Source organism: Antrostomus carolinensis, unplaced genomic scaffold (assembly GCF_000700745.2).
Source record: "Antrostomus carolinensis isolate BGI_N321 unplaced genomic scaffold, ASM70074v2 scaffold9560, whole genome shotgun sequence".
Classification (NCBI taxonomy): Eukaryota; Metazoa; Chordata; class Aves; order Caprimulgiformes; family Caprimulgidae; genus Antrostomus; species Antrostomus carolinensis.
In genome coordinates, this window is record NW_010286470.1 from 85,219 (window position 1) to 112,209 (window position 26,991).

The 26,991-nt window shown below is 39.9% G+C and overlaps 1 protein-coding gene across 1 annotated transcript in view; it reads right to left on the reverse strand.

Moving 5' to 3' along the window:
- AGBL1 (AGBL carboxypeptidase 1) overlaps positions 1-26,991 on the reverse strand; it is a gene marked incomplete at its 3' end in the record, with an annotated part of 148,578 nt that overhangs the window by 77,908 nt on the left and 43,679 nt on the right. Inside the window, exons 8-17 of the mRNA XM_010171705.1 lie at positions 26,320-26,528; positions 21,305-21,470; positions 20,353-20,426; positions 18,328-18,444; positions 16,735-17,336; positions 14,688-14,771; positions 13,540-13,626; positions 13,020-13,168; positions 9,635-9,722; positions 1,343-1,487 (exon numbers count right to left, since the gene is read on the reverse strand). Of these exons, the coding sequence (XP_010170007.1) occupies positions 1,343-1,487; positions 9,635-9,722; positions 13,020-13,168; positions 13,540-13,626; positions 14,688-14,771; positions 16,735-17,336; positions 18,328-18,444; positions 20,353-20,426; positions 21,305-21,470; positions 26,320-26,528 (1,721 nt within the window). The remainder of the gene's footprint in view (positions 1-1,342; positions 1,488-9,634; positions 9,723-13,019; positions 13,169-13,539; positions 13,627-14,687; positions 14,772-16,734; positions 17,337-18,327; positions 18,445-20,352; positions 20,427-21,304; positions 21,471-26,319; positions 26,529-26,991) is intronic.

The following is a 26,991-nucleotide window of genomic DNA, read 5'->3' on the forward strand; positions in this document are numbered from 1 at the left end:
CTCTCTTGCTTTTGTGCTAGCAGAAGATAGAAATCAATAACAGTAAAATAATGATGAGGCTCTACATTTCAGTATTAAAGTATGGTGGTGAATAACTCCACCCAATTCTTCAGTATTGTATTTGTTTTTTCCCCTGCAACTGTAGTATATACGTGCCTTCAAGGCTATAGGTGAGACTGAACTACTGCAGTGTACTCTCTTCCTCACTGATTTTTGAGGAGTAACTGGTACCCACAAGCCTAATGAGAAGTGAACTGGAAGGTGTAGTCTGGACTTTGAAGGCTTGACTGGCCCTTTCCCCCATATTAGAAACATTTTCTTTGAACATCTATAATGAGATGCAAATAAGTTGACAAGAGACTATTATTTGAGCGTGAATTAATCTAAGCCTAACTACGCTGGCATGCCAAGGAGCATGGCTAGTAAGTAGGAGAGGACATTGTCTCCCTTGAAAGCATAGCCTGATAATGGCAAATTGATAGCATTGCAAAAAAACCCCAAAATAAAACAAACAACAACAATAAAAAAACCCCACCAGAGTGAGCCCAAACTTCACCAACCCACACCAGCATTTATTGCCCAGAAAAAGTGCTGACAGTGGAAACTAGGGGGAGAAGGAAGGGGAACTAATCTACTGGAACTGTATGTCTTCTTTTTCAGTAACATCTTTCTCATCGTTAACAACAAAGCAAAGCTACTCCCAGAACTACTGATGTCTTTTCTTTTATCCTACCCTACCTTCCTTTCAAACACTGGGCTCTTCTACATTAATCATAGAGAAAGTACAATGGATGCATTTCCCAGAAAATTCCCTTACCATCCACCCCTGGCCAGAAAACACTGTAGAAAAATTCTTCCCCAGGAAGCAAACTTAGTATAACTGAATAATACAATTTACACCTTGGACTTGTTTTTTTTTTTTGAGTTTCTGTACTGACAGCAGTGGTGGAGGTGTCACAAATGCCTGCTGACACTCCAATTGGCACAGAGGAAACAGCTGACAAAGCACTCACATGAGGTCCAGCACTCTGGTATTGCTGGATGCAGCTCTGAACGCTGAGCTGTTACCTTCTGTCAGAGGAGGAGCTGGCAGCTTGCACTTCTGACTTGTCATTATCTTTAGCCCCCTGCTTCTCACCCCAAGCAACGGAGGTTGTTTCTCAGCCCAAGCAACGGAGATGTCTTTTGTTTGCATTATCTTCTGACTGGTAAAAGCACTAATGGTTTGCACCCCAGCTTATCCCATACAGAAATTTCTCTACACTATCTCAAAATCTCATACCCAAGGCAGCTCCAAACTGTCAGGCCCATTAGCTTATCTAGGTAGACACATCAATATTACCATCATTGTGGAGTAAGTGTAGGGGTAATGGTAGGCTAGATAGCAGACATCATCTTTGTGAGGGAACTTGATGCTGAAGGTGAGCGTGTAGTAGCATTTTCCTCTCATGCCTCCTCCTGCACCTGCACTGCAGCGGTAATGGTTTCTGGAGAAAGAGGGAAGTAGATGGTTATCGCTTAGAGATGCACATTTGGAGCAGCGATGAAAGAACTAAGCATTCAGAGAAATGTCTACTCTGAATGAGCTTTCATCTCATGCTGTAGGTGGGCTCCAAACTCAACCAGTCATTTTACCAAGACTAGGAAAGCCCCATACAAGTACAATCAATCCAGTGCCAGCATTGAACAGGTAAAAAGATATAGCACAGTGCTAAACAGCATCCACTAACACAGCAGCACACCTGCAGGTGTATGAAAGAAGGAACATTAGAGAAACCGTGGCTCCACTAGACAGAGATGCTAAAGGATCACGATGCTCAGTACCACTGACTGAGGTGGCCCACCAGGTTCAAGAGTGTCTTGGGATTTACACAGTTCACAAAGACCAGCAAGGAGTTAAGAGGCAGAACTGTATGTGGTAGTACTAGGCTCAGTCAGTCATAGAATCATAGAATGGTTAGGATTAGAAGGGACCTTAAAGATCATCTAGTTCCAACCCCCCTGCCATCAGCAGGGACATCTTCCACTAGATCAGGTTGCTCAAAGCCTCATCCAGCCCAGCCTTAAAAACTTCCAGGGAGGGGGCATCCACAACTTCCTTGGACAACCTGTTCCAGTGTCTCACCACCCTCACAGTGAAGAATTTCTTCCTAATATCTAATCTAAATCTCCCCTCTTTCAGCTTAAACCCATTTCCCCTTGTTTTGTCATTAATTGCCCTTATGAAAAGTCTGAGGGACAGGAGCACTCTCATGGGAAAATAAGTTTGTTTCATTTTGTGAAGGTACAAATAAGGAGCCAACTAATACTAGTTCATATAGCACAGACCAGACATTTAAACTGATGCATTCAGCTAACACTGCTGTATTGCTTCCAACATCCTAATTACCTTGCGCAGGGATGCAGGTACCTATTCACAGCCCTGTGAAAATATTCTGTGAAAGCCTGGAGATTTAGAAAAATATTATTATGCTACCAAACCAACCATTCAGTTCCACCACAGGAGAAAAAGGGATATTCCAGGGATTAAAAAAAAAAAACAAACAAAACAAAACAAAAAAAACCCCCATAAAATTAAAAATAGGACATATATAAAAATATTTGAAATATCATCAAAGGCTCTTTCCTGAGTAGGAAGAGGAGAGTGAGTTTGGGTAGATACTGCAGACAGAGGAACAGAGGAGAAGCAACCTCATACAAGTTTGCAGGATGTAAGCTACACAAAAAATCCTCATTTGGACTCCTCCTTTGCAAAGACTTAAATCTCTCTCTATCAGGGAGCAGCAAGGACCAGTTGCGGCCTAAAAGATGAGGAGCTGAGCTTGATGTAGAAGTTAGCAGAGCAGGGGCCTCGCCAGCCAGGGTCCCCTCCCACAGCACCTAGGCTAGGGAGGGCAAACAGGTTCAACCAGGCATCCAGATCATCAGACATGTTGGTGGTGATGAGGAAGGTCTAGGGTCAAGCCAGGAGGTCTATCCATGGGTCAGGATCCAGATCACCAGAGTTCACAGCAAAACATAGACACAGCAGTGACTGAGCTGGAGCCTCACTGCAAAGGAGCTCAGATAGGGACTGAGTGGCCAGGACAGCAGAGCTCCCGGGCAGAGGATGTAGACAGGGGCCCTGGGTGAGGCTGCTCAGGGTCATCGAGGTCTACTAGTGTACTCAGGACCCTGCCACTCCCTTTGTTAAAACTACAAAATCTTAAAGTAAGCTTCTCAGACTAGTCCCAGGACCAGATCTCTTGCAGGAGATGTACTCTAATAGAGAGATTACTTTAGACTGAGTAAGAAAGTTTTCTTTCGGCAGAGATGAAGAGACAATTCATGCACTTTAGGGAAAAGCCTCACAGCAAATTGCATCCATAAATACATTTCAAACTATATTTTTCCCCACATTGCACCAATTATGCTGTTGCCGAACCTTCTGATTCTGAAGGACTGTGAGGTTTCTTTGACAAATGTTATCACTAATGTTGCATTAAAATGCAAAATAGAAGAGGCAACCAAAAGATGCAATTTCAGCTCCTGAAATTTACAATACTAGTTTATTTTGCTGCTGTTCATTTTTATTCAAAGGGATGGAGAGAAAAGATAATTATTCTTGTCAAATTCTCCAAAATAATCAGCTCTTTTTCATAAAGAAGACACAACACAATGCTGCTGAGTTTTCACTTGAATTTAATAGTTAGAAACACATAAGGTGAGTGATACTGACAGGATCAATAGTACAGGAACACTGAGTCACAGTGGCAAACTCAAAAGCCTATGATTTTATTCTCAGCTGAACCCTTCACCCCAATATTTCTTTTGCAAATAAACCACCTTAATATTGGACAAAGATACTCAGAGGAAAAAGAAAAATGCAAGGAAACCACAAATATGGAAACATCTACTTAGCTGTTATATATTTATTTAAGTGGATCCAGTATTTAAGTATTTTTTTTCCTTTTTTGAAGTCAGGACAATGAGATTTAATCTAGTTCCTGTTAATTTTGACAGTGAAGGGTAATTAAGAACCATTTCTTGCATAGTGCACAAGGAAAGTACTCACCTCCATAGCCTCTATTATATTAAGTGTCACTTGGATGGTTAGATGACCTTATTCATAAAGAACTGTCATAAAGTGCTGAGATCTTTTGAGTCCTCCCATCCAAATTCCCATCTGTAGTCAGAGGTGTGGGAGGAAGCAGGTCTTTGTGGACAGATGCTGCCTAAATATCTTATCTACACAATGGGGAAAGTATTCCCACCTGTCCCTAATGCTCCAATAAAGGCTTCTCCCTCTATAGTCTGTAATTTTGCAGTCAAAAATATCTCTCTTGTTTAAAACTTCTCTTAACCCAGAGGTTTTGCAACACCAGGCACTTCTGACCTTGATGCTGTTCTGGTAGTCAATGTTTCTTACACCTGACAGTGCTCAGATTCATGATCCTGAGGGTACCTATGCACAGCACTCTCACTGAACTGCTTAGTAGCACATTTCGTTCTGGTTTTGAGCACCTCTGCAGTTCCAGCAAACTGACTGCCCAGGACAGATATATCCAGACTTCTGAACCACTTCTTGACACCTGCTTTCATCTATGGCAAACTATCTGGTAGTAACAGGAAGTTCACAAACAGCTTTGTGAGGCTTCAATATTCTTCACTCATATTAAAAAGAAAAACCACCCGTGTGTAAGCAGTGTAAATAATCATGTATTCCTACTGCATATAATCTGGTCTCCTCACAATCCATCAAACAATGCAGCAGCTCTGAATCTTTTTAAAATAAACAAAGAAACAAAAATTAATAGCATTTTTTTTCCTTGCCTCCCTCTCCTCCTACTGCTGCTGTCACCCCAAGCTGGCTTCATTGCCTCCTTGTTCCTCCATCAGGCTGATAGTTTTTCTTCCTCACCCCTTTTTCATCTCAATACTCTACCATACCAGCATGAATCCCAAATTAACAAGCAAAGAAAAAGAAAAGAAGAAAAGAACCTAACAACATCAGGTCCTGACTACCTTATTTGTGTTGTCTTTCAAAAAATGTTCACAAAGTCTCATGCTATCTAGAACCTAATATGCAGATTATTGGAAAGAAAATAAGAAACCAAAGTGTGGGATTTTTAATCAGCATGCAAGCTGTATCACAGTGCCTTTCAGTCATTTTGTAATAGTTAAATAATTTTGCTTGCTGTTCTGCAGAAATGATGTACAGGTAGCATATTTCTAGCATAGCTGTGATGAAAAGTTAATTAATAATAATTATAATACTACTTACCACTTAGTCTGCACAGTAATTTTTTGAGCTTAAAAGACCTCTGCAATCATCAACTAATTAAAATTTGCTTGCCATTTATCTACTCCCATTCTTTGGGTGACAGATAAGTGACTTTCATTTTCCATCCTTTATAGGTGGGGAAACTGAGACACAGACAGGTGAAGCCACTTGGCCAAAGATACAGGCAGGTCAGTAAAGGAGTTGGACTGTAACTTCAGGAATTCAAAAGCACTATGCAGTACTTAGAATTCCTGTCTGCAGCATTTACTACAGTACAGAGCACTAGTAGGTGATGGAATGTGGTATTGTAGCAGCTTAGAATCAAATGACAAAAGAAAATATTAATATCTCAGATTTCCAGGCCATTTCAAAACTGAATCCAAACAGAAAGTAAACTATTTATCACTTCTAATCTGCTGATGCATTCCCTTTGTCCAACACTTTTCTATCACCTGGAGTCTGGTGTCTTTGTTTTACATGCCCTGACCTTCTTACATCTCTAAAAAAGCAGTATTTAACAATTTGTGAGGCATGGCTGTGATTTTGGAGTCTGCCACATTGGAAACTGCAAAATGCACCACACAACTTCCCTTTCAAGGGTAAAATCCATGTTCAGGCATCTTTATTGACAAGATTGCAGGCAGAGTCCTAGTCGAAGTAGAATATTCCCACAGCTATCTTACTGTTAAGGTCTTCAGACATATTGTAAAGGTCAGGTGCTCTCAGACTGACACTGTTGTCTCAGCCCCCTCTCGTAGAGATCTTTAAAACCAAGAGGTGGCCTGCTATTGCTATGATCATATAATGTGACTATAAAGATGCTGAAGAGAAAAGTAAATACTTATTTCTGAAACTGCTGTGATCACCAAACAACAAAGTCTTTAGTGGTGATCTGAGAACAAAACACTCCATGTACCTCATTACTATCTGTGAACTAACCATTGTCTGGAAAAGCTGGAGGTTAGATAATATGCTTAGAAGGAGCAGTGAAACCAAAGGCACAAGCACATTGTCACCAATTCAGCATGCTGCCATTGTTCCTTAAATAATTTGCTGGAAAGGAATATTTTTCAGCACATAAAAGCTGACGAGACAGTAAGTAAATTAGATGATCTTATAGTAACTGCAACTCTGTTTATCATGGGTGTATCACTTCAGAGAGGCAATAAAATAGAGCAGAAGTGTCACGCAGCTTCCTTTTGACAAGAGCACTGCTAATAGTCTCCATAACATAAAATCTCCCATGAGACATATGGGAAAGGTACTCAATGACAGAGCTGTGCCACAGCATTCATCTCTATGAGTGAACTGTCCCATCCTCAGTGAAGATGAATGTCTGCAGAGATCAGCTAACGTGCACCACCCAGACACCTTGCGAATGTGCCTTTCCTCCCACTGTCCTTCAGCTCAGAGGTTGCTCTCAGTAAACGCCCTGCTGCAAAAGCAATTAAGGGCATCTTTGAGTTCCTCCTTATTTTGGTAAGTATATTACTCTTTTGACACGTTTATCAAAAACTCCTGGTAAAAGTAATTAGATGAGATATCTTTCAAAATGTGCCAGTCCCACCCCAAGATCCCTGTCAGGGTGAAGGGAAATGAAGCAAGCTCTTTCCCCAAAACACAAGCAGTATGATAGCTCTGTATCAATCCTATCACCTCCTATTCTGAGCCAAAGTCTGAGCAACCCCAAATATACTTTCTTCACATTTCCTCCCACATACAAGTTCTCATGATTGGGAATCTCTTCTATCATCACTGAAACAAAAAGATTAAAGTCTCAGTAGAGGTGAAAGTGCATATATGTGTAGGTGCATTCCCGTATATACAGAATTGTGTAACCCTGGAATAAACTAATTAAAACAGACAACAAGTAGTTATCCTAGGTGAATATGTTGACATATAATTCAATGTACAGGTAGAAAACAGAATATTCCAAATCAATATAACTCCATTCTCTCACACAGTCTGAACAAGAATCTGATTACAAGCTTAATTGTACAATCATGGCTTAATCTCAGAAGTCAACTGCTGTTTAATCACTGCACAATAACTGCCTTGTTAATGACATGAGAAGCCATTGCTATGGTAATCAGCGTGTAAAGTTTACCCAAGTAGAAGCCCATACTCACAGAAGACAGAGGTTACAGGCATGCAAAGGGAAGCCACTGCACCACAGTACGTTTGCTCTTGAGGTAAAGGTTAGGTGAATAGAGGTTAGTGAAGAGCACTTGGAACAAAATAAAACAGCTACTCAAATTACTACAGATAGGATGCCAGGTTGAGAGAGGATAGTCTGAGCCCTCAGCACCACCCCACCCTCCCAAAAGGAAATCAACAAAATAAAAGAAAAGAAAAAGAAAGAAAGATAAGAGAGATTACAACAGATATTACAGATATTTAGGATGACTTGGAATTTTTTTTGTACCAACACAAGTTTGAGGCTCTGCTACTTCTGCAAGGCAGCCCACTGTCATTGTTAGGGTTTATTATCTCATAAAATCCACACGCGAACATAGGCACCTATGAACCTAACAACAAAATTGTGAACTACAACACAAATACAAGTTCTTCCAAAGAGAAAGCCCATCAGTTTCTAAAATCAGCCTCAGCACATGAGTTCATGAAGAAAGGAGTACCATTGAGAATACTAGAAAAGTTCAGCTCTGTCCTGAGAGCACTACTTACCATGCCAGACATTATCATTATTGTTAATTGTGTTAACAACTTTTGTTTTCCTACGTTTCCCTGCCCATCTACAGTCATTGGGCAGTCTAAGCCATGTGCTTCAACTGCAAGGTTGGGGCAAGGACCAGACTTTTGTTTTGTTTACACAGTGCCTAATGCAATACCCACAGAATCCTGAGACACTGAGACATTTTGTTGATGCAAATTGGTGACTAGGAATCATGATAGAAAAATATAATTAGAAGAATTAAAAAGAAAAAAAGAGAAAACTTCTCACTCAAGAATTCTCAGCCCCAGCTTTCAGGTCATAGCAGGTAAGACCAGGATAAAATTAACACCAAATGCTGCAATATTTGGCTACAAAGTATGTGAACTTCACCCTTAATTTGCTACTAGTTCATCTTCAACATATGACCTCTTTTTTTCCTCTTCCTGCTTGCACCACCCCAGGCTGCATCATTCCCAGACATCCCGCTCAGGTGCTCAATCAAATGCACTTATTCACACAACTCATTTTCTTGTTCTATTTTGTCCCCCAGACTTCAACTTTGCACAGATTTTCTAGTCCAAAACATGCCAATTATCCTAGTCCTGAAAATCCTTTAAATCATCATCTTTAAAATAATTAATAAGCGTTCTGGATAGCATTTTGGAAGCCCTGAGGAAGTAAAGCAGGGTTCATTCAACTTACTGAAGCCCCAAGCTCTGCACTTGTCTTCTTTGACTGTAATAACCAGAATGAAGCAGGGATCAGTTTTCTGCATGAAAATGAGATACCTGGGTGAGAATGTTTCTCACATGAGTCAAGCTCCAGCCGAGATAGAAGTTAAAGATTAGTGATCTAGTGTTTTTCTTCTGAGGTGCTGACACACTGCAGAAACAGCCTGGAATAGGGAACTTGCATAAATATCAGCCCTGAGCTTGTCAAAATTCCTTTACATCACTGTTGCCTGGCCCCAGTAGAAAGATAAAAGTTCCTGTATGACAGTGAGTAAGGCTAATCCCTACTGCTTCTGCTGTCAGGACAAGGTCTATAAACAGTGCCATGGTGCCATTAAGTGTGGTTCACAGAGCAGTTTGTCTTCTAGGATTTAAGTTCTGTCTTTGCAGAGAAGGGAAGCTGCTGAAGATACTAAGGTATAGAGAGAGAGTCACAAACGAATGTGTATTTGTATATGTCTCATTCTACCTATATATATAGGTGTACATAGTGTGTGTGCATATATATATACACACACACACACACACACACATCCCTCTATGTATATGTAAACCCTTTTTTAGCTCCTCAGCTCTAATGTCTCTTAGAACAGTTGATGTATGCAAAAGAAAAACAATGAATCCATCCAGATAATTTCTTCCTGGACAGGGGAAAAAGCCAACTAGACTACTTTTGTGGGTTAAGATTCCTTGTATTCCTGACTGCATCAGCAATGTTTGAGCATCTTCCATACCCCTTCCTCCTGGGGAAGTGAATTCTGCTCATATACTGTTTCTCCCCAGATATCTAATACAGACATCTCACTTGTAGCTGTTTTCTGAAGCTGGAAACACATAACACATTGAACTAGCACCAGTTTGAAATAGGTGGCATTGGTGACCAAAGGTTAACAACGTCAATACTGTTAACAGGAGGGGAACAGAGGGGAAAGGAAGCTACACATTTTTCACCAAAAATGCACTTACTTGTAGTAGCAGATATCATGGCCTGCCCGAAGCCAGCAAGGCCGGCCCTGCAGAGCTTCCTTCACTGAATACAGGACCAGCTGCATGCCTACATAAAACAAAAGAGATTCAAGTGACATTACTTCCATGGCTAGAAGAATCAGGGATGGGGAAGAAAAGACTAAACAAGAAGTATTGGGTTTTTTTATCTGTGCTCTCTCTGCAGATAGTTTATGTAAAGTAAATATATTTCCCCAAACCCCATGCTTTGTTCTGATATAGCCATGTCTGTACAAAAAGCACCTCCAGAAATGAGCTGAATGGAGTTTGTTAGAAAACAAATTATCTGCCTGGCCTTTGCAAAGAGGACTTCAAGCTGCTCTGTTTACAAAAAGAGAAAGGGAAAGAAAAGAATAGGTATTGAGATATTAAAAATATCAGTAGATTGGTTAGTCCAATATTTTATGCTTGAATGAATCCATTAGAAATCTGCAATGCATCCAGCACCCTACCTTCAGAAATTAGCAAGCAAAACTAGAAGGTTTTAAACCTGCCATAAGACCTAAATAATACCTAGGTGTCATAAGTGCTGATAATGATAGCATCCATCTTTCCACCATATTATGCCAGAAGATGACTTCTTCCTGACCTCTGAAATATTACCATTTCATGCTCTGAGGTACAAAGCTTCCTCTGATCTGAGCTGCATATACATTACAGCACCATGAAGCCAGCCCACCTGTAGGCAGTTTGTGTACCAAATCCCTTTGCCCTACACACCTGCCTGCTCTTTTACAGGTACAGTAAGGATCCTGCCCTCACCAGTGAAGCTCTCTGCATGGGGCGTCCCTGGTGAGGAGGTGGGGGCTACAAGGGTGGCCTCTACCCTGGGGTGGTGTCAGCCAGCTCCAGTGGACCCAGCACAGCCACAGCTGAGCCCAGCAATAATGCTGACAGCAATTCTGTGAAAACTTATTTAAGAAAGGGAAAAAACACCCCTTTCAAGAATTTATGCATGTTGATAAGTTGCCCCATGAGCCTTCTCTTAGCTGTTCTTGTGTTGGGAGGAGGTGATGCTTGAAAATCATTAATACTGATGATATATTTCCATAAGCAGCTATTCAGTTTCCCTTTTTCCTTTGGGTTTCTCTGTTAAACTCTCCAGCACTTTAAGAGCTGGCAAATGTAGCAGCAGAAATGCCTTTCCAGCTCACCTGTGGCATGGGGTAGCATTAACGAGCCTACAGCTAGTAGTAACCTCTATATTACTGCTTCCTGAAACCAGCATCGTGGGCCACATACAAGAAGTAATTCTGTGTTTGGTTCCAGGACATAGACCAGGTGAGTTTTGAGACACAGGCCTGCCCAGAAGTCCAGTTTATCAGACAAGGGATGCAAAGCTCAGGGTCTGAAGTGTTCTCAACATCACAAATTCCAGCTCCTGCCCTTCTCTAAGTCCAAAGGACACCCATATCAAATTGCGTCCGAGTGATGGTTGATACTGGTCTGCCATCTCATTTTAATTAAAAAACCAAAAAAAACCCCAAAAAAACCCCACAGCGGTTTTTCCTTTCCACTTCCCCTATGGAAACATTCAGTTTTAGATAAGAAACAAATCAGGCTTCTGATGAAATCTCATTATTTTCCATGGTAGAGTAAATTGGTGAAAGGAGAGAAGTGGAGACTGCACCTCTTGACTTGCTCTGCTCCTGGTCACAACTATTTCAATTAAATACGCTTTTTGTTGATTTGAAAATTACATGTGCCATCTAAGCAAGAGCAAAAGGGAAGGGAAAAATCAAAACAGATCAGTAACCAGCAGCTGTGAAGTATTGTCACCCATAGCACTTTGACACTACATCATAACTGAAAGCTTTTAGTAGTATGGCCTGGGCATCAGCCCAGGGAAGTGCAGAGGGAATGTAGTGAATAAACAGCATCTCTTACCAACAGTCTGTGTAAATATTATGCATGCGCTGGAAGGGGTAATGAGCCTCACTCAGCCAAGCCAGATAAGCTAAAGCTTCATTGCCTGCTCAGAGCAGCAGAAGTAACCCACAGAAGAATTGCTTTAACAGCCAATCCCATGTACAAGCCATACAAAAGCAAGCCATGGCTTAGCCTCTTCACACCGGGTGGCAATTTCACATTTGTCTTCCAAATATATATTTCACTGCATGCTTGAACATGCAAGTTGTGTACAATTTCAGATACACAAAATGAGATTAAATGCTGACAACAGCCAAACTAGCAGATAATAAGCAACCTTCCACCAGTAATAACCAGAATTTCTATCTATGAATCTACTGGTGGCTGTATCAGAGATTATATTTGGTTTTACAGTAGGATCTTAAGGTACTTCATTTTCAAACTGCTACCAAACATACCAACATTAAATTGTTTGGTAATTCAGGGAAGCGGAATAAGATGACAAAAAAAAAAAAAAAATCATTTTAATTCAGGATCTATATGAATACTCGAACTCCTGCCCTTAGGGTTAAAGAGCAAATGCCTTATAATTCATTATGCCACTCATCCAGACAGTTTCATAAATACAAGTGACAAGTCTTTCTAACTCCTAGAGCTATTTGTTTTAGGTACATTGATCCTGAGAGAGTTCTTCTGGTAATGTTGAAGGCTGTATCCACAGGGCTTCAGAGGAATGCAAAGTCTGATATTAGGGACCTATTAAACATTCTGAGTCAAGTCTTGAGCTGGTATAAATTAATACAGCTCCATGGAAACAAATAAAAAAAAAAAATCAGCCTATGCCAGCTAAGAATTCAATCCACAGTCTCCATGCAGAAGAAAATTTCTCTTCTAAAATGGGCATTGTAATCTGGGGTTTGCCCTGCCTATTTCTGAGCAGGGTCACCTTCCTCCTGAACCACCAACTACAACAAAAGTTCAAACACAGGCAGGAACAGAATTTTTTTTTTTATCATTAATATCAGCAGAAGTGTCAGGCTGTCTAAAGGCAGGAACGTCTTTCTGGATAAGCCCAAAGAATCATAAATACTTGTTTGAGGATTATCAACATTTACTTAAATCTTAGAAGCACTTTCCAATCCTATGCTACTCATTCAATTCCAACAGATTGTCTTTTTTTCCCCCCTCTACCAGCCCCAGTGCTGTTCTTCCTCAGTTTTGGTCTCTAAACACAGAACAGTGACATTTCCCCCCCCCCCACAAATCCTCTCCTAGGTCTTAATATTCTGCTTATTCCTCAGTCTTCTTGAGGATAAAGAAGGGTCCTTTGACAAATCTAAACTCTTTCAGTGGATTTCAGGGCAGATAAGATTAAACTTACAGTATCCCCTGTAGACATGAAAAATTTGAAACCTTTACAGCATTAAAAAGATATTCTTGTGAACAAAGTCTATCCCAATTCCCCATGGACTCATACCGTAATTAAATTGGCTATTAAACTTCTCACAGTTGATAATGTTGAAACGATAGGGAACTGCTAATTTCATGTCACGGACTTCAAAGTAGAACCACTGGTGATGCTGGTTGCTGTTGACATCTGCATTCATAATTAGGTCATACTCAAACCTGTTAAGGAAGACAAAAAAAATGGTGGCCATGAAACCCCACCAGTCTGCCACTGAACCTACTGAGGAGACCAGGGTATACCATCAAATTCATTAATATCCTGTGAGAGTCAAAGAACACCATCAAGCTAGCAGCAGCCAAACACACCATTAAACACTTGCACTGTGTTAGTCATGTCAAAACTTTTTGAGCTCTGCTGTCTCACTCCTGTTACTTCCATAACATTTCAGTGTTGGCAGGCATCATAAACTCTGTGTCATAAAACCTGCTTCCCTGGCCAGCCCTTTCTGAACCCAGGAGAACTACAGGATTTCACACTGTGGTCACAGCAAAAAGGCTGGTTCAGACACAGCTGATGCAGGCATACTTACTCACGCACTTGGATGGCTTTGCGAAGGTTTCCCGATTCAAACTTGGAGAAGAATGTCAGACAACCTGGAGCACCTGGGCTTGAGTGACTGCAGTAAATCAAAGCAAGGATACCTATAGAGCAAGTCTTCCCCAGCAACTTTAGTACATTAATATAGGTTTTTATAATTTTTTTATAAGCAAGATTTTGAGAAGTAGCAAGAGGTGAGCAAATTCATGATCATCCTATCCAACACACATCCTTCTCTACTCTTGCTTAGTGTTTCTGGATCTCATCTTTTCCCTTTCTCAATACTCTCTTTTGTCCCAGTTTATATTTAGTTTTTTATTTCAGTTACTTTCCCCACTGACTTATTCTCATTAATTTATTAATTGCACAATGCAACTCTATACAATTACCATATATTTACTTTTCCCTCATCTATATAGTTTCCTTCTCCTAAAGCTCAAAAACCCTTAAATTCATCTTGAACAACTTTCCAACTCTCTCCTACTTCAAACTGTCCTTCACATTTTTTTTCCTTTAAAGAATGTTCTCCAAGTCACTCATCCTTCTTCTGAATGCAGTTCCTTCATATCTGAGACCCTCTCAACTGCTCTGTGCTACATCTTCTCAAGACCACAATTTCCAGCCACATCTGAGCACTTAAAACCGTTCACAAGGCTGGGTGTTTGTTTTCAGAAGCTTTTTATAAGTTCCCCACCTTCCATGGTACATCTACAGCCTGTGACACTCACCAGACACTCAAGTGCACTCCCAATGGGAAATGCCACTTCAGGGTGCAGAGAGACTGCGTCTGGATTCATAGGTACAATTCCTAATGTCAGCCTACACGCTCCTGCTCCAAATCACTACATGCAACGCACACATATCCAGGGACACCATACAGTCCTTTTGATGTATGGATTTTCTTGTTCTGTCTACAAAGTTTTGAGGTTCTCCTGCTCCAGCGGCCTCCACAACAAATCATTTTTTCTCCAGAGCCACGTACTAGGAATCTGCTCCTACTGAGTATTTTTCCTTTTGGGCCTTTGCCTCCTAGGTTATTTCTTCTATACCTTTATCAGAGCTGAACAAGTGAACTAAGCTCACTACCTAAACCAGGACTGACAGTCCCCCTGGTTACAGTATTCAATTTAAGTTACCTACCTGGGCTCATCTAAATCAAAAACAGTTCTGCCTATCACATCACCTGGCTGGATTAAGCGGCGAATGTCATCTAGTACTTTGTCCCTAGGAAAAAAAACAAAACAAAACAAAAACCAATTTGTAATGTCACTTGGTGTGGGGTAATCTTGTAGAAGAAATATGAAGAGGCTTAGGAAATTCTTTTGAAGGACAGGTAAGAGGACCTCCATGTGCTAATTCCAGGTGAACTTTGGGGGTCTTGGGGGTTTTTTTTAACTGTGAGAAATCTCCAGCTCTATTTCCATTACAACAAGTTGCCTTTTGGGTTAAATGACTGATTCTGTAAAATTTTTGTTCTCTACAGTATTTTGTCAAGTTTGATTTATCTCCAGTTCTTCCCAGTCAATGTCAATCTCCCAAATGGCTAGCCTTGCCCCATGAGGAAATATCTGCCATAACTTATAAACTTACTAGTCTGTCTCATAGTGAATCTTGACTCTAAAACAAGCTAATTTCTACTCATTATTAAACTGGAGTTCTCTAATCCCTAAGGACGATCAAATGCGGAACACCAGATTTTCTTCCTGACCTTTGCAGCAATCATGTTATGCCCTGAAGCATGATATGATTATTGCCATTTTAGCTGTATGGTTACACATGTTATTGTAGTCATAGAAGCAAATCTTTTAGAGCAACAGTGCAAGGAGAAGATGGTAACGTTATTTTTACCTCTAAATAAGATTTTTAGCTTTTATATTTGCTGCAGAAAGAATTGTTATCTCTCTAGAGGTCAGAAATTAATGGTCTTCACAAATACCATTTGATAAGTGTTGATCAACTCTGAAGTTTAGCACAGAACCCAGCCTCTTTGGTATCTGCTAGTAATTCCCCATGCCACTAAAAAGAAATTTAAAGTCATTGCACACAGCCACACATAGAATGGACAAAACAGTAGTTACAAGCAGAGCTTCCTTTCCCAGCACAGCTTCAAAACACAGCTTTCCCCTCATCCAGGCATGTGAAATAACATGAGAAAAACAGCAGCCTCTAGCACTGCGCCATAGGGGAGACCTGTTTGCATTTCTTTCTGTGAGTTGCATGCTCTATATGCTGTCTTCTCCTAGTAGGCTGGGCAGCAGGGAAGCAAAGCAGCTTACTTACTTCCTCCCTGCTAATGCTCTCTAGTTTATGAGAGACTTCCCAGAAGCAAGTGCACGTGCTAGGGAAGGAGAAGAAGCTTCTGAAGGACCCCATGGAGCAGCCAGAGAGTGAGAGGCATAGCAAGAAGAAACACAGCAGCAGAATGGTAGACAGGGAGATGCCTGACAACAACCTGACACAGACACACAGCTCCAAGAGGACAGAAGGGTTTTTTCCTTAAAAAGCCAGATGGGACCCATTATTATACGTGCCAAAGGTGGCTGGATTAAGAGCAAGACTGAAAGCAAAAATGTATCCTGTAAGGACACAGTCTTCTCCACCTCTAAAATGAACTTGTGCTCATTTGTTTTCTAACAGGGTAACAGATGCACGGCTCATTCTGGGTTTTGGTCTGCTTACTTTAAGGAAAAGCCACTAGTAAATCTATGTCAGAGCTCTGACCAGCTTAGAGTCCCATCACATATGTAGTTACACTGTTATATTTATCAATAACAAGTTTCATCAATAACCATTCAGAATATGAGATAAGGAAGTCTTTATGTATTCACAAAAGCCATAAAAATCTTAAACCAAGGTTGCCACTACCACCCTCACCTATGAGACAGAGAAAGTAACTCACAAACAGATCACAATTCATCCACTGACTATCCCATGTCAGAGATAGGGAATAAACCTACTAATTCCTAATCCTGTGTGTAATCCAGTTAGATATAGTTTTCCTTTCTTCAGGAGGAAAACCTAAATAAAATCATCCTGCTGTTTGGCCTATCTCCTTGTGAAAAATCACTGGATAACCCAAAATTTCTTCTGTAACTTCCTAAAACAGAGATGTTATAGTCAGAACTTACATAAATCAGTTTTGAGCCTGAGAGCTCTCAGCCTGGTAATTATATTAAAGCACAATCACCTTTGAACCCCACACTTGCGCTCCAGCATAGGCTTGCTGTAAGGCGGTGGCTGGTGACCCCAGAAATCAGGGAATGCCAAGTCTTTGTAGCCTGGTATGGACTTAACACATTTGGCCCTAGCTATGTAGAAGCAAGGGCTATGGAATGGGGTATCCCCCTGGTGTTTCTCCAGAAGATTTGTCACTATGTCCGAGCTCTCCAGCCTCCCTCCAGGACTAGGATTGATCGAAGCCTCACATTCAGGATAAAACATTTTTTTGTACCAAGCAGCCTCTTTTGGGAGAGGACGCAAAGTAGGTAGGTGACTCCTGGCTGGATCTTCCTCTTCACAGGAGTCTGCCTCTTGGGCTACTTCTGCAATATCTCTCTTTTCATCAATCAGATCACATCTGCATTTCTCCTTCTTTGTCCAGCTCTGCAGTGGGACTTTGAAATCCTTTTCCTCTGGATCTGGTCCCACCTCTGTGACACTTTGATTTCTCCATCTGTAGTTTGGATGTTTCACAAAAGTAGCACTTGGAATGAAAAGAGAGGGAGTAGAGAGAAGATGCTCAGTTCTGTCCTCCAAGCTCTTCTCTTCCTCAGATTCTGATTCAAGCTCCTTTAAATTTAAAAAGCAGAAAAAAAAATAAAATAAAATAAAGGCAGATTTTGCCTCCTTCCAGAGGAAACCTTTCAAGGAAGAAAGAGAAAATATTTACAGATCTCCCAGAACTGTCCTCATCCAATAAGACAACCAGAGTAAAATCAGCCCATGGACCACCTGCGAGAATTTCTTTATCCACCAAGCTGTTTCAACAGTAGTCCTCAGAAACTAAAAGAATCAGACTGAGTCATCTGAGTGAGTCATCTCCAACCAAAGACAATTGTTCTAACAAATTAGGGAAGATAATTGATAAGGTGCTTTTTTTTTTTTTTAAGAATATAAATGTTACAGCAGGGTAAAGGAAGCCAATATGTCATGTAAAACTCCACCTCTGGCTTCACGCAAGTGTATAAATTAATCCCATTTGGCTACTTATGGTGGTAATAAATGCCATAACATTGTGTCTATAGGGAATACATTAAGCCAGTGGCCCTTTCAAGATTTGTATTTGAATCACAGCTTTCAGCTCTCCTAAATTCCAAGACTTGTAATGAGTGCAATACTCCTCTTCATTTCTTGTCCCAAACTGCAACAGAACAATGATTTGAACTGAACATTTCACTCAGCGGCAGTGCAATCTTCTCCATCACTTCCTTCAAAACACTAGTTGACAGTATTTATTTTCCACATCTCATTCTGATCTTGATATTGTAGTTGAAATTGCCAGCAAGGACACAAATTATCTGACAGATTTCTCATGTGGCAATTGTTTCAATAGTGCTTAGTTAATCCATACCCAGCCACATATGCACCAAACACCACTCCTTTTCTATCACTCTTGACTCACACCAGTAAACTACAGCAATAAATCTTAATCTTTGTTTTTCCAGTCCTATAAGACATCTAGATCTTCTTTTGTCTAGTTATCTCTTATCAGTACTCCCTTTCAAGTATTTCTTAAACACTTAAATATTCATAAATAAAGGAAGCCACACTATGATAGTACCTGAAAATTATGGGAGAGTTCTGCACACATTGCTTCATATTGTCCAAGCTCTTCCTCTGGCCCGTCAAGCACTGGCCTTGACCTCAATTTGTTCACATCTGTCTCCAAGTCATAATCCTACAAAAGCAGAATTAGAAAATGTATATTACACACACCCCACGATGTGATTTTAAAATAATATTCTGCTTAATACCCTTTCCAATGATACCATACTCATTTAATGAGTCCTATAACTGTTCTTCCCATACTCATGAAAGCTGTTAAAGTCATTTTAAAAAAAAAAAAATGGAAAATAGAGACAAAAAAAGAAAGACTACATTGTGAAAAAGAGGAATTTGATGTTTTGGTATTTGAGTACCTAAAAAAAATTGACAGAATGCAAAAGCATCCACAGCGTTTCAAACCCTGAGCCACACTTGTATTGCAAAGCAGAGTCTGAACTGCTGCTTGGGCCTAGTTGAAAAGGCAACTGAGAGCTGCACAGAGTATTTGAGGTCAGTTTAAAAGGATTTGCCACTAACAGCATAACGGTGCACAAGTAGCTTCTAACTTGCCGAAGATTTGGGTTGAGAAGGATAGATCATTGATGTGATTATTTTCATTTCATAGAACTGTCAGAACTGTTACCAACTGAAGTGTTTAGAGTCATTTCTGTTTGGCTGGTATTACTAGTATGTGTAGGTATGTGTTATGTAGCCGTGAAAGTGTTTGTAAATCACATCAATACCAGGAAATATTGTGCAAGTGATATCTCATACAAAAAAAAAGGTAAACAAAGTTCATTATCCATTCTTTGCTTGCTTTCCCTTTAGAAAGATTTGTCATGGGGGATATATGACCAGCACACCAGACAAACAGTACTTAAAACTCATATTCAGAGCAAGCTCTTCGGCAAAAAAACCCCTGCTCACACCTACTTTGTAAATCCTTATGAATAATGAAATAGTTCAGAGGCATATAGGATCTGTTTCTGAATGAATAACTAATTAAAGAAGGAGATAAATTCACTGTGAACCTTATTCCTAATGAGCATCTTGACAAGCTCTAAAATTCAGATAAAAACAGCCAGACAGGGGCAAGTTAGGACACTAAGCTAATGTGGGTTTCTTAAAACTTCTTTTTTATTTAACTTCTGTTTCTCATTGAGTGACATCAGTTTAATACTTGATGAGAAAAAGCCTGGGCAAGTAATGAAAACACCCTTCCACAGAAATCTCAATCATATCTAATTAGACAGTATTTGCAACTTCATTTCTTTAATTTGCCTTCCCAAAACACTTTATGTGCATAAGACTTATTAGCAGCATTCACTACTTCACATTTGCGTATGTGAATGTGTGTGTTTTCACAACAAAAAAGTTTGCACCCTCATCCTCAGCTGTTAGGGTTTTGTTGTTTTGTTTTTTTTTTTTCTTTTTTGCAAGAAAAGTCATGACAGGGAAAGTGCAAAGGGAGAAGTCGAAAAAGTCTTGAATAATTCATTATATTATTTATCTGTGTGCAACAGCAAATTAAAAAAAAAAGGAATCTAGGTTCAAATGGCCCAGATGTGGCTGAAAAAACTAACCTTTTTCTGAGGGTAGGTGCACAGCCTAAATATGCTCTGATATTGGAAGAAAAAGAGGGGTTAGTCTTTCCTAGATGATAAATAATTTTTCCCCTACTATGTGCCATTTCTGGTCTACACCCAGAGGAATCAAAGATCCATCGTTTATCCCTGTCTGTGCATGTGATTCTAATAGTCACTGATCAGTCTTTTTGCTGAGAGAAGTCACCAAACCCACACCATCCTGAGTGATAAGCATGGCAATTAATAAAGATAAATACAGGGGACTCTTAAACTGCAGCTTTTCTTCTTTCTTCTCTTTTTCTTTTTTCAAGTGTCCTTCTATTATTCATGTAGTATATTTACATGGGACCACATGTGTATCTACTTTCTCTGCTTACACAACTTATCAGGATATAAAAATGGACAATTAAAAGTTTTACTTTCCAGTATGAGGAAACTATTGCTCATACACCTACTTCCTCCTTACTCTCCACATCCTCATTATCCAGATCTTTTTCAGACTCTTCCTCTCCATCACTTTCATAGTCACCTGTAGAAGTAGAAGTAGAAAAGAGGTAGATGCATCAAGGTTCAACTTAATATCCCTGTCAGGTCCTCTACAGAAATATGTGCAATTTCTTCTGTGTGTGTCACACACACCATCAAACTACAACCCACCACAAACCCGATTAAAGCAGATCCCATTTGTTAATCTAATATAAATGAATTTGGCACTAAATCTCCCACTTTTTTAAAGTTCTATTCTCTTGGACTCAAGCACTGCCTTTCAAAACCATGACAAATGTCAGTGTGATATGGATCCAACTCGTATTACAAAGCAATAAAGAGATTTTCTGCCTGGCTGCAATGATATTACAGGATGCTCTTAATCTACATTATCTAGATTAGAGTGTTTTACTGCTATCATCATTACAGTATTTGAGCATCTTCCATAAGAAACTGAAAGCAACAGAGAAATTGCTTGTGCATACCATGGACTCTACTGTCTCCTTTACTGTGGAGAGGTTGTCCTTCCTGTGCTTAAGTTCTGCCTTTCAGCAAGTGCTCACATCTTTTGCTCATGCAGTGCGACTGCTATCTGCTTTTGTTTTAAAAAGGGAAAGGGATAATGTTTCCCTCAATTCTTTACTGAAAAAGCTGCAGGGCAGTGTTTCCCCCTCAAACAGTCATGCACAGGGGTCTCTTCCTCTGTTGTTGTTGTGGAGCAATGGCATCTCCAGCATCTGCCATGCCTAGTCTGTTCCATTATTTTTTTATATAATAGAAGTAATTTTTTCCTTGTTTCTTTTAATCTTTACTCATTTATTCTACAAAAAGCATCTCCAGGCTTTGAGAAGACCTCACAGATCTCACATTTAATTCTTACACTCTTTTTCCTCATACTGAACTCACCCCTCAGCCATTTACCTTCTGATCCCTCACACAGAGGTTCAGCTGCATAGTTCCCAGGAAGAGGGAAGGAATAGGAACTTCTTACTGTCGCCACAGGCAGAGGCTCCTTGGGGTGGCACTTTCTCAGAATCTGAGTCACAGTGGTTATGACAGGATCCAGATTTTTGCAAGATAAACAGTCCTAGGAACCAAAGGAGAACAACGTTAAGAATTGTCTCTCACAATTTTCCTGCCTATTACACACAAACCCCCAGAGCAAAGACACTCTTCTGATTGGAATATGAAATCTTTATATTTATGGGGTTTTTTTCTGCTCCTTCCTCACTCACCCCACCCTTTTACGATTAAAGAAATATGTCTGGAACAGAAAGACCTCAAGTTCTTGCAGTCCATTTCTTACAGAAATACAGGCCAGCATGGACCTTAGGGGACTTCCATTAATGGATGTCATTTATGAAAAACAGTATCCTGTATCTCTGCTCCAAGACGTTATGGTCAAGTAACGTTGAAGGCATGATAGTAGTATAAGCTAAAATATTCTAGGTAACAGGAAACAGTAATACTAAAGAGATATGTTCTTTAATAGAGACTGAAAAAAAATCCAGCAAGGATGCGTTTTGGCTGCCAATACATGCCAAAATCTATGCTTCTGTGTCTTCACCATGACTACACCCACAGCTATCATGCCAAAACTAACGCAGGTAAACTAGTACAGGTAACACCATTATGTCACTGTATTCAGTGTACGCAATGTAGACTCAAAGGAGAGCTTTCCCACTGTACTCTATTCTACATGGTTAAGCATTAGGCTCAATAGTTAGTCTGAAAGATCACTGTATATCACCTAGTCATAAAATACTGGATTCCTGCAGTATCCCACATTTTCTACTTCTACAATCCAGAGAAAGAAAGAGAAGTGTAAGGAGCTATGACAGCCTAGATGTACTTTGAAGACATAGAATATTTTTGTATTCTTATTACCATGCTATGCAAGTGAACTCCTTAGTATTTTGCTACAAAGAAAACAAACCCACAGAACTAAAAGCAAAGACCGTCTGAGAGATCATAGTAGTTTTAGGTCTTCAATGTAATAGAAATAAAGAGTTTGTATAAGGAAATTACAGCTGATGCACAAAGGTGAAGTTGTTTAAAACCCATAGGGGCGATGCTCAGAAAATCAAGCCTTCAGATTTCCCCAAGTACAGCGTATCTGCACGGTAGCTTCCATCAGACAGACTGACTAATCAATGTCATATCCTACAGAAGCTCACGAGTTGTACCCTGCCTACCAGCACGTTATCTTTAGTGGCTTGGGACTAAGACTTAACTCATCAGAGCAGCAATGCAAGTCAAATCAGCAGCATGAATCTGCTATAAGGAAAAAAAGGAATATTACAATACCTTCTAATACCATTTAATGTGTTCATATCTTTTCAGCACAGATAAAGTGGAGCAGCCCAGAGGGCACAATAGATACTCTGTGCCACTGTTTGACAGCCCATATTTGGGATTTGGGCTGGACAAAAAGAATATTCAGCAGAACCAGGAAGATGACCAAAGAACATAACAAAGTACTTTTATTATAATCAGGAATAGGAAGGTGTCCGTATTTGGATTTTTTTTTTTGGTTGTACAGAGTTTTATTCTGTTTTCTCATGTATGATTGAACAGCATTATAAGATTCAGTGGGATTAAACAGGATTCCTGTAGGGAAGCTAGAAAAGTCATCTAAAGCTGACATGCTTACAAGACTCACTACAAGAATCTTAATATGTATTTCTAGATTTCTGGCTGTCAGGAACAAGAGAGAGAAAAAAAAAAAATACAATTTTGAAAGCATCTCCAAGGAAAAATTTATTGTTAGAGCAAACACCAAGGAAAACTGTTTTCTATTTCCAGTGTTTCAATTTATTCACTCTTTCACGTGGTATTCAGTTGCCTTTTTTTGCTTGTTATTAAAGGAAAGATATGGAAAGTTCGTCTACATGTGGGAACAGAATGCTGTTCTTGAACAGTCTTACTATGGTTTACTAAAACTGTTCTGTTTTCACTAGAACAGTAAACGCAGGACTGTATAAATGCCTACCTTGGTCCAGCCATTTTAATTCGCTGCCAAGTGAACTGAGATAGTCAAGAACAAGGCATGTTCATCCAGGCAATGAACTTTTTCATACGTGGAGCTATTCAATTATGCTGTTTGAAAGTCGTATTTTTCTTTGCAACAAAATATGTTACAAGTACAAACATGCCTTCAGACACCTTACAGAGAATTTGTGGGACTGTTTTCATTACTGTTCATAAGGTGGTCTCAGACTCCAAGGTAACACAGTTTACAGATTACTGAAAAATGTTCCATCACTGTATTGGAAAAGCCTTTTTTACTGACACCTGAGAAATAGATAGGAGACTGCTTTGTATCAGTGCAAACTATCCCATTTATTTTGTGGAGGGATATTGTGAATGAGGGAAGAGACTGGATCCTTAACTCAGAGAACCCATGTAAATCTAACCTGAATTCAGAGGATCTGCTTTTTAGCCTCCACACTTAATCTTTTCACTACTGAATCTGGAGTAGTCCAGATATTATGTGTGTGTGATGTATACAAAAAAGGAGGTTTCAATATGACAGTAAGGCAAAAGATAATGATGTTAATGGGTGTTACTACTGGAAAATATAGAGCGGAGTATAGGATAATATTATGCTAGAGTAGACCCTAGTACAAGAAGGTTGAAGAGAAGCCAAGCGAGCTAAAGAAATCAAATGGATAAATAATAAATAGCAAAACAGTGTTCCATGCACCAGTCTCTCCTAAGGTGGATACAAACCTGTTTTCTTGTCTTGGAGTAGGCAGCTCTCTGTCACTGCACACAAAGCCAGCTAGTTGCTAATGTGAATATACCATTTAACTACATGAAAGTCTAAGTGGAGCTTGGAAAAAGAATTGTGAGCAGAAGGTGCTTCCTTTTCATGAAGGATTTCGTTATTTAAAATTCTTTTTTTCATTCCAGCTAGAAGCAGAACTCAAAATATCTCTAAATTCTCCTAAAATAAAGTAGCAGTCACTTCTAATCTATGTGAGGAGACAGTTTTTGAACTATTAGCTCTTTCTGTAAAGACATAGGCTTAAGGGTTATTAAAAGCTCAGGTACTTCAGCTGTCCATCAGCCCATACAATAAGCAACTAGAGAGGTTTCAATTGAAAACTGGCCTTGTAAATAGGATTTCCACTGGAGATTGTTAAAACAACATCTTGGCAAAACTGCTTCAATTTCAATAGATTAAAAAAGTTTCAGCAGAACTTTCGCAGCCAGATTTTAAAACTTTTAAAATCTCATTAGCTGCTCAGAGTTTGGTCAAGGCTAATTCCTGCAGCCAGCAAATTCCTAAAGGCACTAAAGCACTGTCTATTCACACAAAGAGCTATTGCTTTCCCAAGTAGAAGTTGTTTGTCTTGCCCTGTCTCCATCTCATTCTCTCTTACTACAGCCTGAAGTCCCTTTCAGGAGAAGAGATTTCCCATTTTCTGTCTACCATGAAGATTTTTAGTAGCAGCAGCCACCTCTACCTCAGGTCAGAATAGGGAAGAGCATGAGTGAGACCTCCTAGGGCTGCCAGACTCCTTCTGATTCCTCATGTCTTGGAGAGACACTAAGACTGACAACATCCCAAAGAAGTAGTGAGGGACCATTGAGCTTTCAACTTATTACCGTTGGTAATTACTCCTTCAAGATCTCCCTGCTAGCACACAGTAGAAAAAGCACAAGCTGGAGGCCCCTGAAGCTGTCATTTCTGCTCCATTTCTAACCTTTGGAAGGATTAGAGTTATCAGTGTTCACTGGAGTCATAGTATGTCATTTCCTGTTTGGTCTCCCAAGGTGACCCCATGTTCACACTTTCCATAGGGTTGCTCCCAGGCTGAGCTATCAGGACACGTTAGCTCAGAAAGCTGCATGTGCTGTAGAAGGCTCTTGAGAGAGAATAAGCTGACATCTACCCTCAAGCAGCTGTTGCCATCCACCCTATTCAAGTTTCTGCAGACCAAGGACTTCTCATTAACAGAGGCCATACTCCCTGATCCTGGCCACCTCATGCCACCTGAAAAAGCGGTCAATTGCTCATGGGGAAAACAAAATGGAAAAACTCTACCAACCTACCATCTACTACTAATAAGAAATATCTTTCAGTCACAGGAGGATTGTTCATGACAATGATGGGAAAGGTGAAAAAGCAAACATATTGGATCATAAGGCAATGAATTTTCTGGAGGAGAAGGGGACAGGTTTTTCATTCTGTCTGTGATTGTGCTAGAATGAGAGACCACACTGCCAAGTGAGAGTGACAATGGAAACACTCCTTGTGGAATCACTTGGGTCTAAAACTGATGGTTTCTCCATAAATGATTTTTCCAAAGAAGGAAAAGATAGCATGTTGGTGAGAGACGCTGAGGAAACTGTTCTTTACTTGCCCTTTCTTTACCTTACAGGGAACCCATCCTCAGGACCATGTCATCTTTCTTGATGGACCCACATTAATGTTTCACAAGATTAAACTTGGGCCTCCTGAGAAAACAGTTGCTGGATGTTTCTCATTAGCAATAGCCTAGGTAAATCAACACTTTTTTTTGTGGAAAAGACTGATTGGGCGGAATTATCTATCTGGATACCTAAAAGGAAATATCTCATGAAACATCTTAGCAATGCTTCTGTGGAGACACTGCACTGTTCTTTGGGAGAGGAGGTCCAAGCAGACAGCAGGATCCACAGGGCAGGAGAAAGAAAAGCATTAAAAAGCCTGAACTACTATTCCCATGAGGTTAATTAGAAACTAAAGTTAGTTTTAAAATGAAACATTTAAGCTTTTCTGAAGTACTAACTGCAAAAAAGTCGATACTTTTTATTTTAACACTATCATTTTTTCCACTTAGATGTTATATAAACCCAGGACAAAACTACAGAATTTCCTGCACTGTGAGGTAGAACCCAGAACTAGCTACCAATCCATCTCACTTAAGCACAAAAGCACCATTTACCTGCACACTTGTGAAGAGAATCTCCATACCCAGGGAACCAAGGAAAGTCTCCCTACCCAGCTGGATGTTGGTGATGCGCTTTAGGCAGAGTAGGAGACCCCTACGGATATAAATGTAGTTGTTGGAGACATCATTGTGGTGCCAGTCTTGATAGAGTCTCAGCAATCCACCCAGGTAGCCCCTGTTCACTGCTCGTCGGCTGTTAGACTCTGAAAATGAAAAGAAAAAACTTAATTAAACTTTTTTCTACTACCTACACTGTTTGATAACCACATGGTTAGTCAGTACTCAAATTTTTTTATTTTTTATTATTTTTTACAATTTAGGATGTTATTTGCATGTATATTTGGTTGTATATTATCTTGGAATTGCATAAGATAAAAATGAAGCAGTCTCTCTCCTGTCCAAGTGGAAATTGTTGTTCCAGAACCCTCCAGATGAACCAAACCATGGGTGGGGAAAGGGCAGAGTCCCTATCTCCTTCCAAGTGTTAATAAACTTAATTCCAATTGCAGCACCATAAGAGCTCCCAAAGCTAAGAAGCTCCTGAGGAGTGACAAAGGCTAAAGAACAATAAGATTAGTCTACAGCAGGTCATATAATCTTTACATAGTGCTGTCCTTCAGTCCTGAGAGAATACCTTGCTGAGATCAACAAAACCAGAAACCCTGC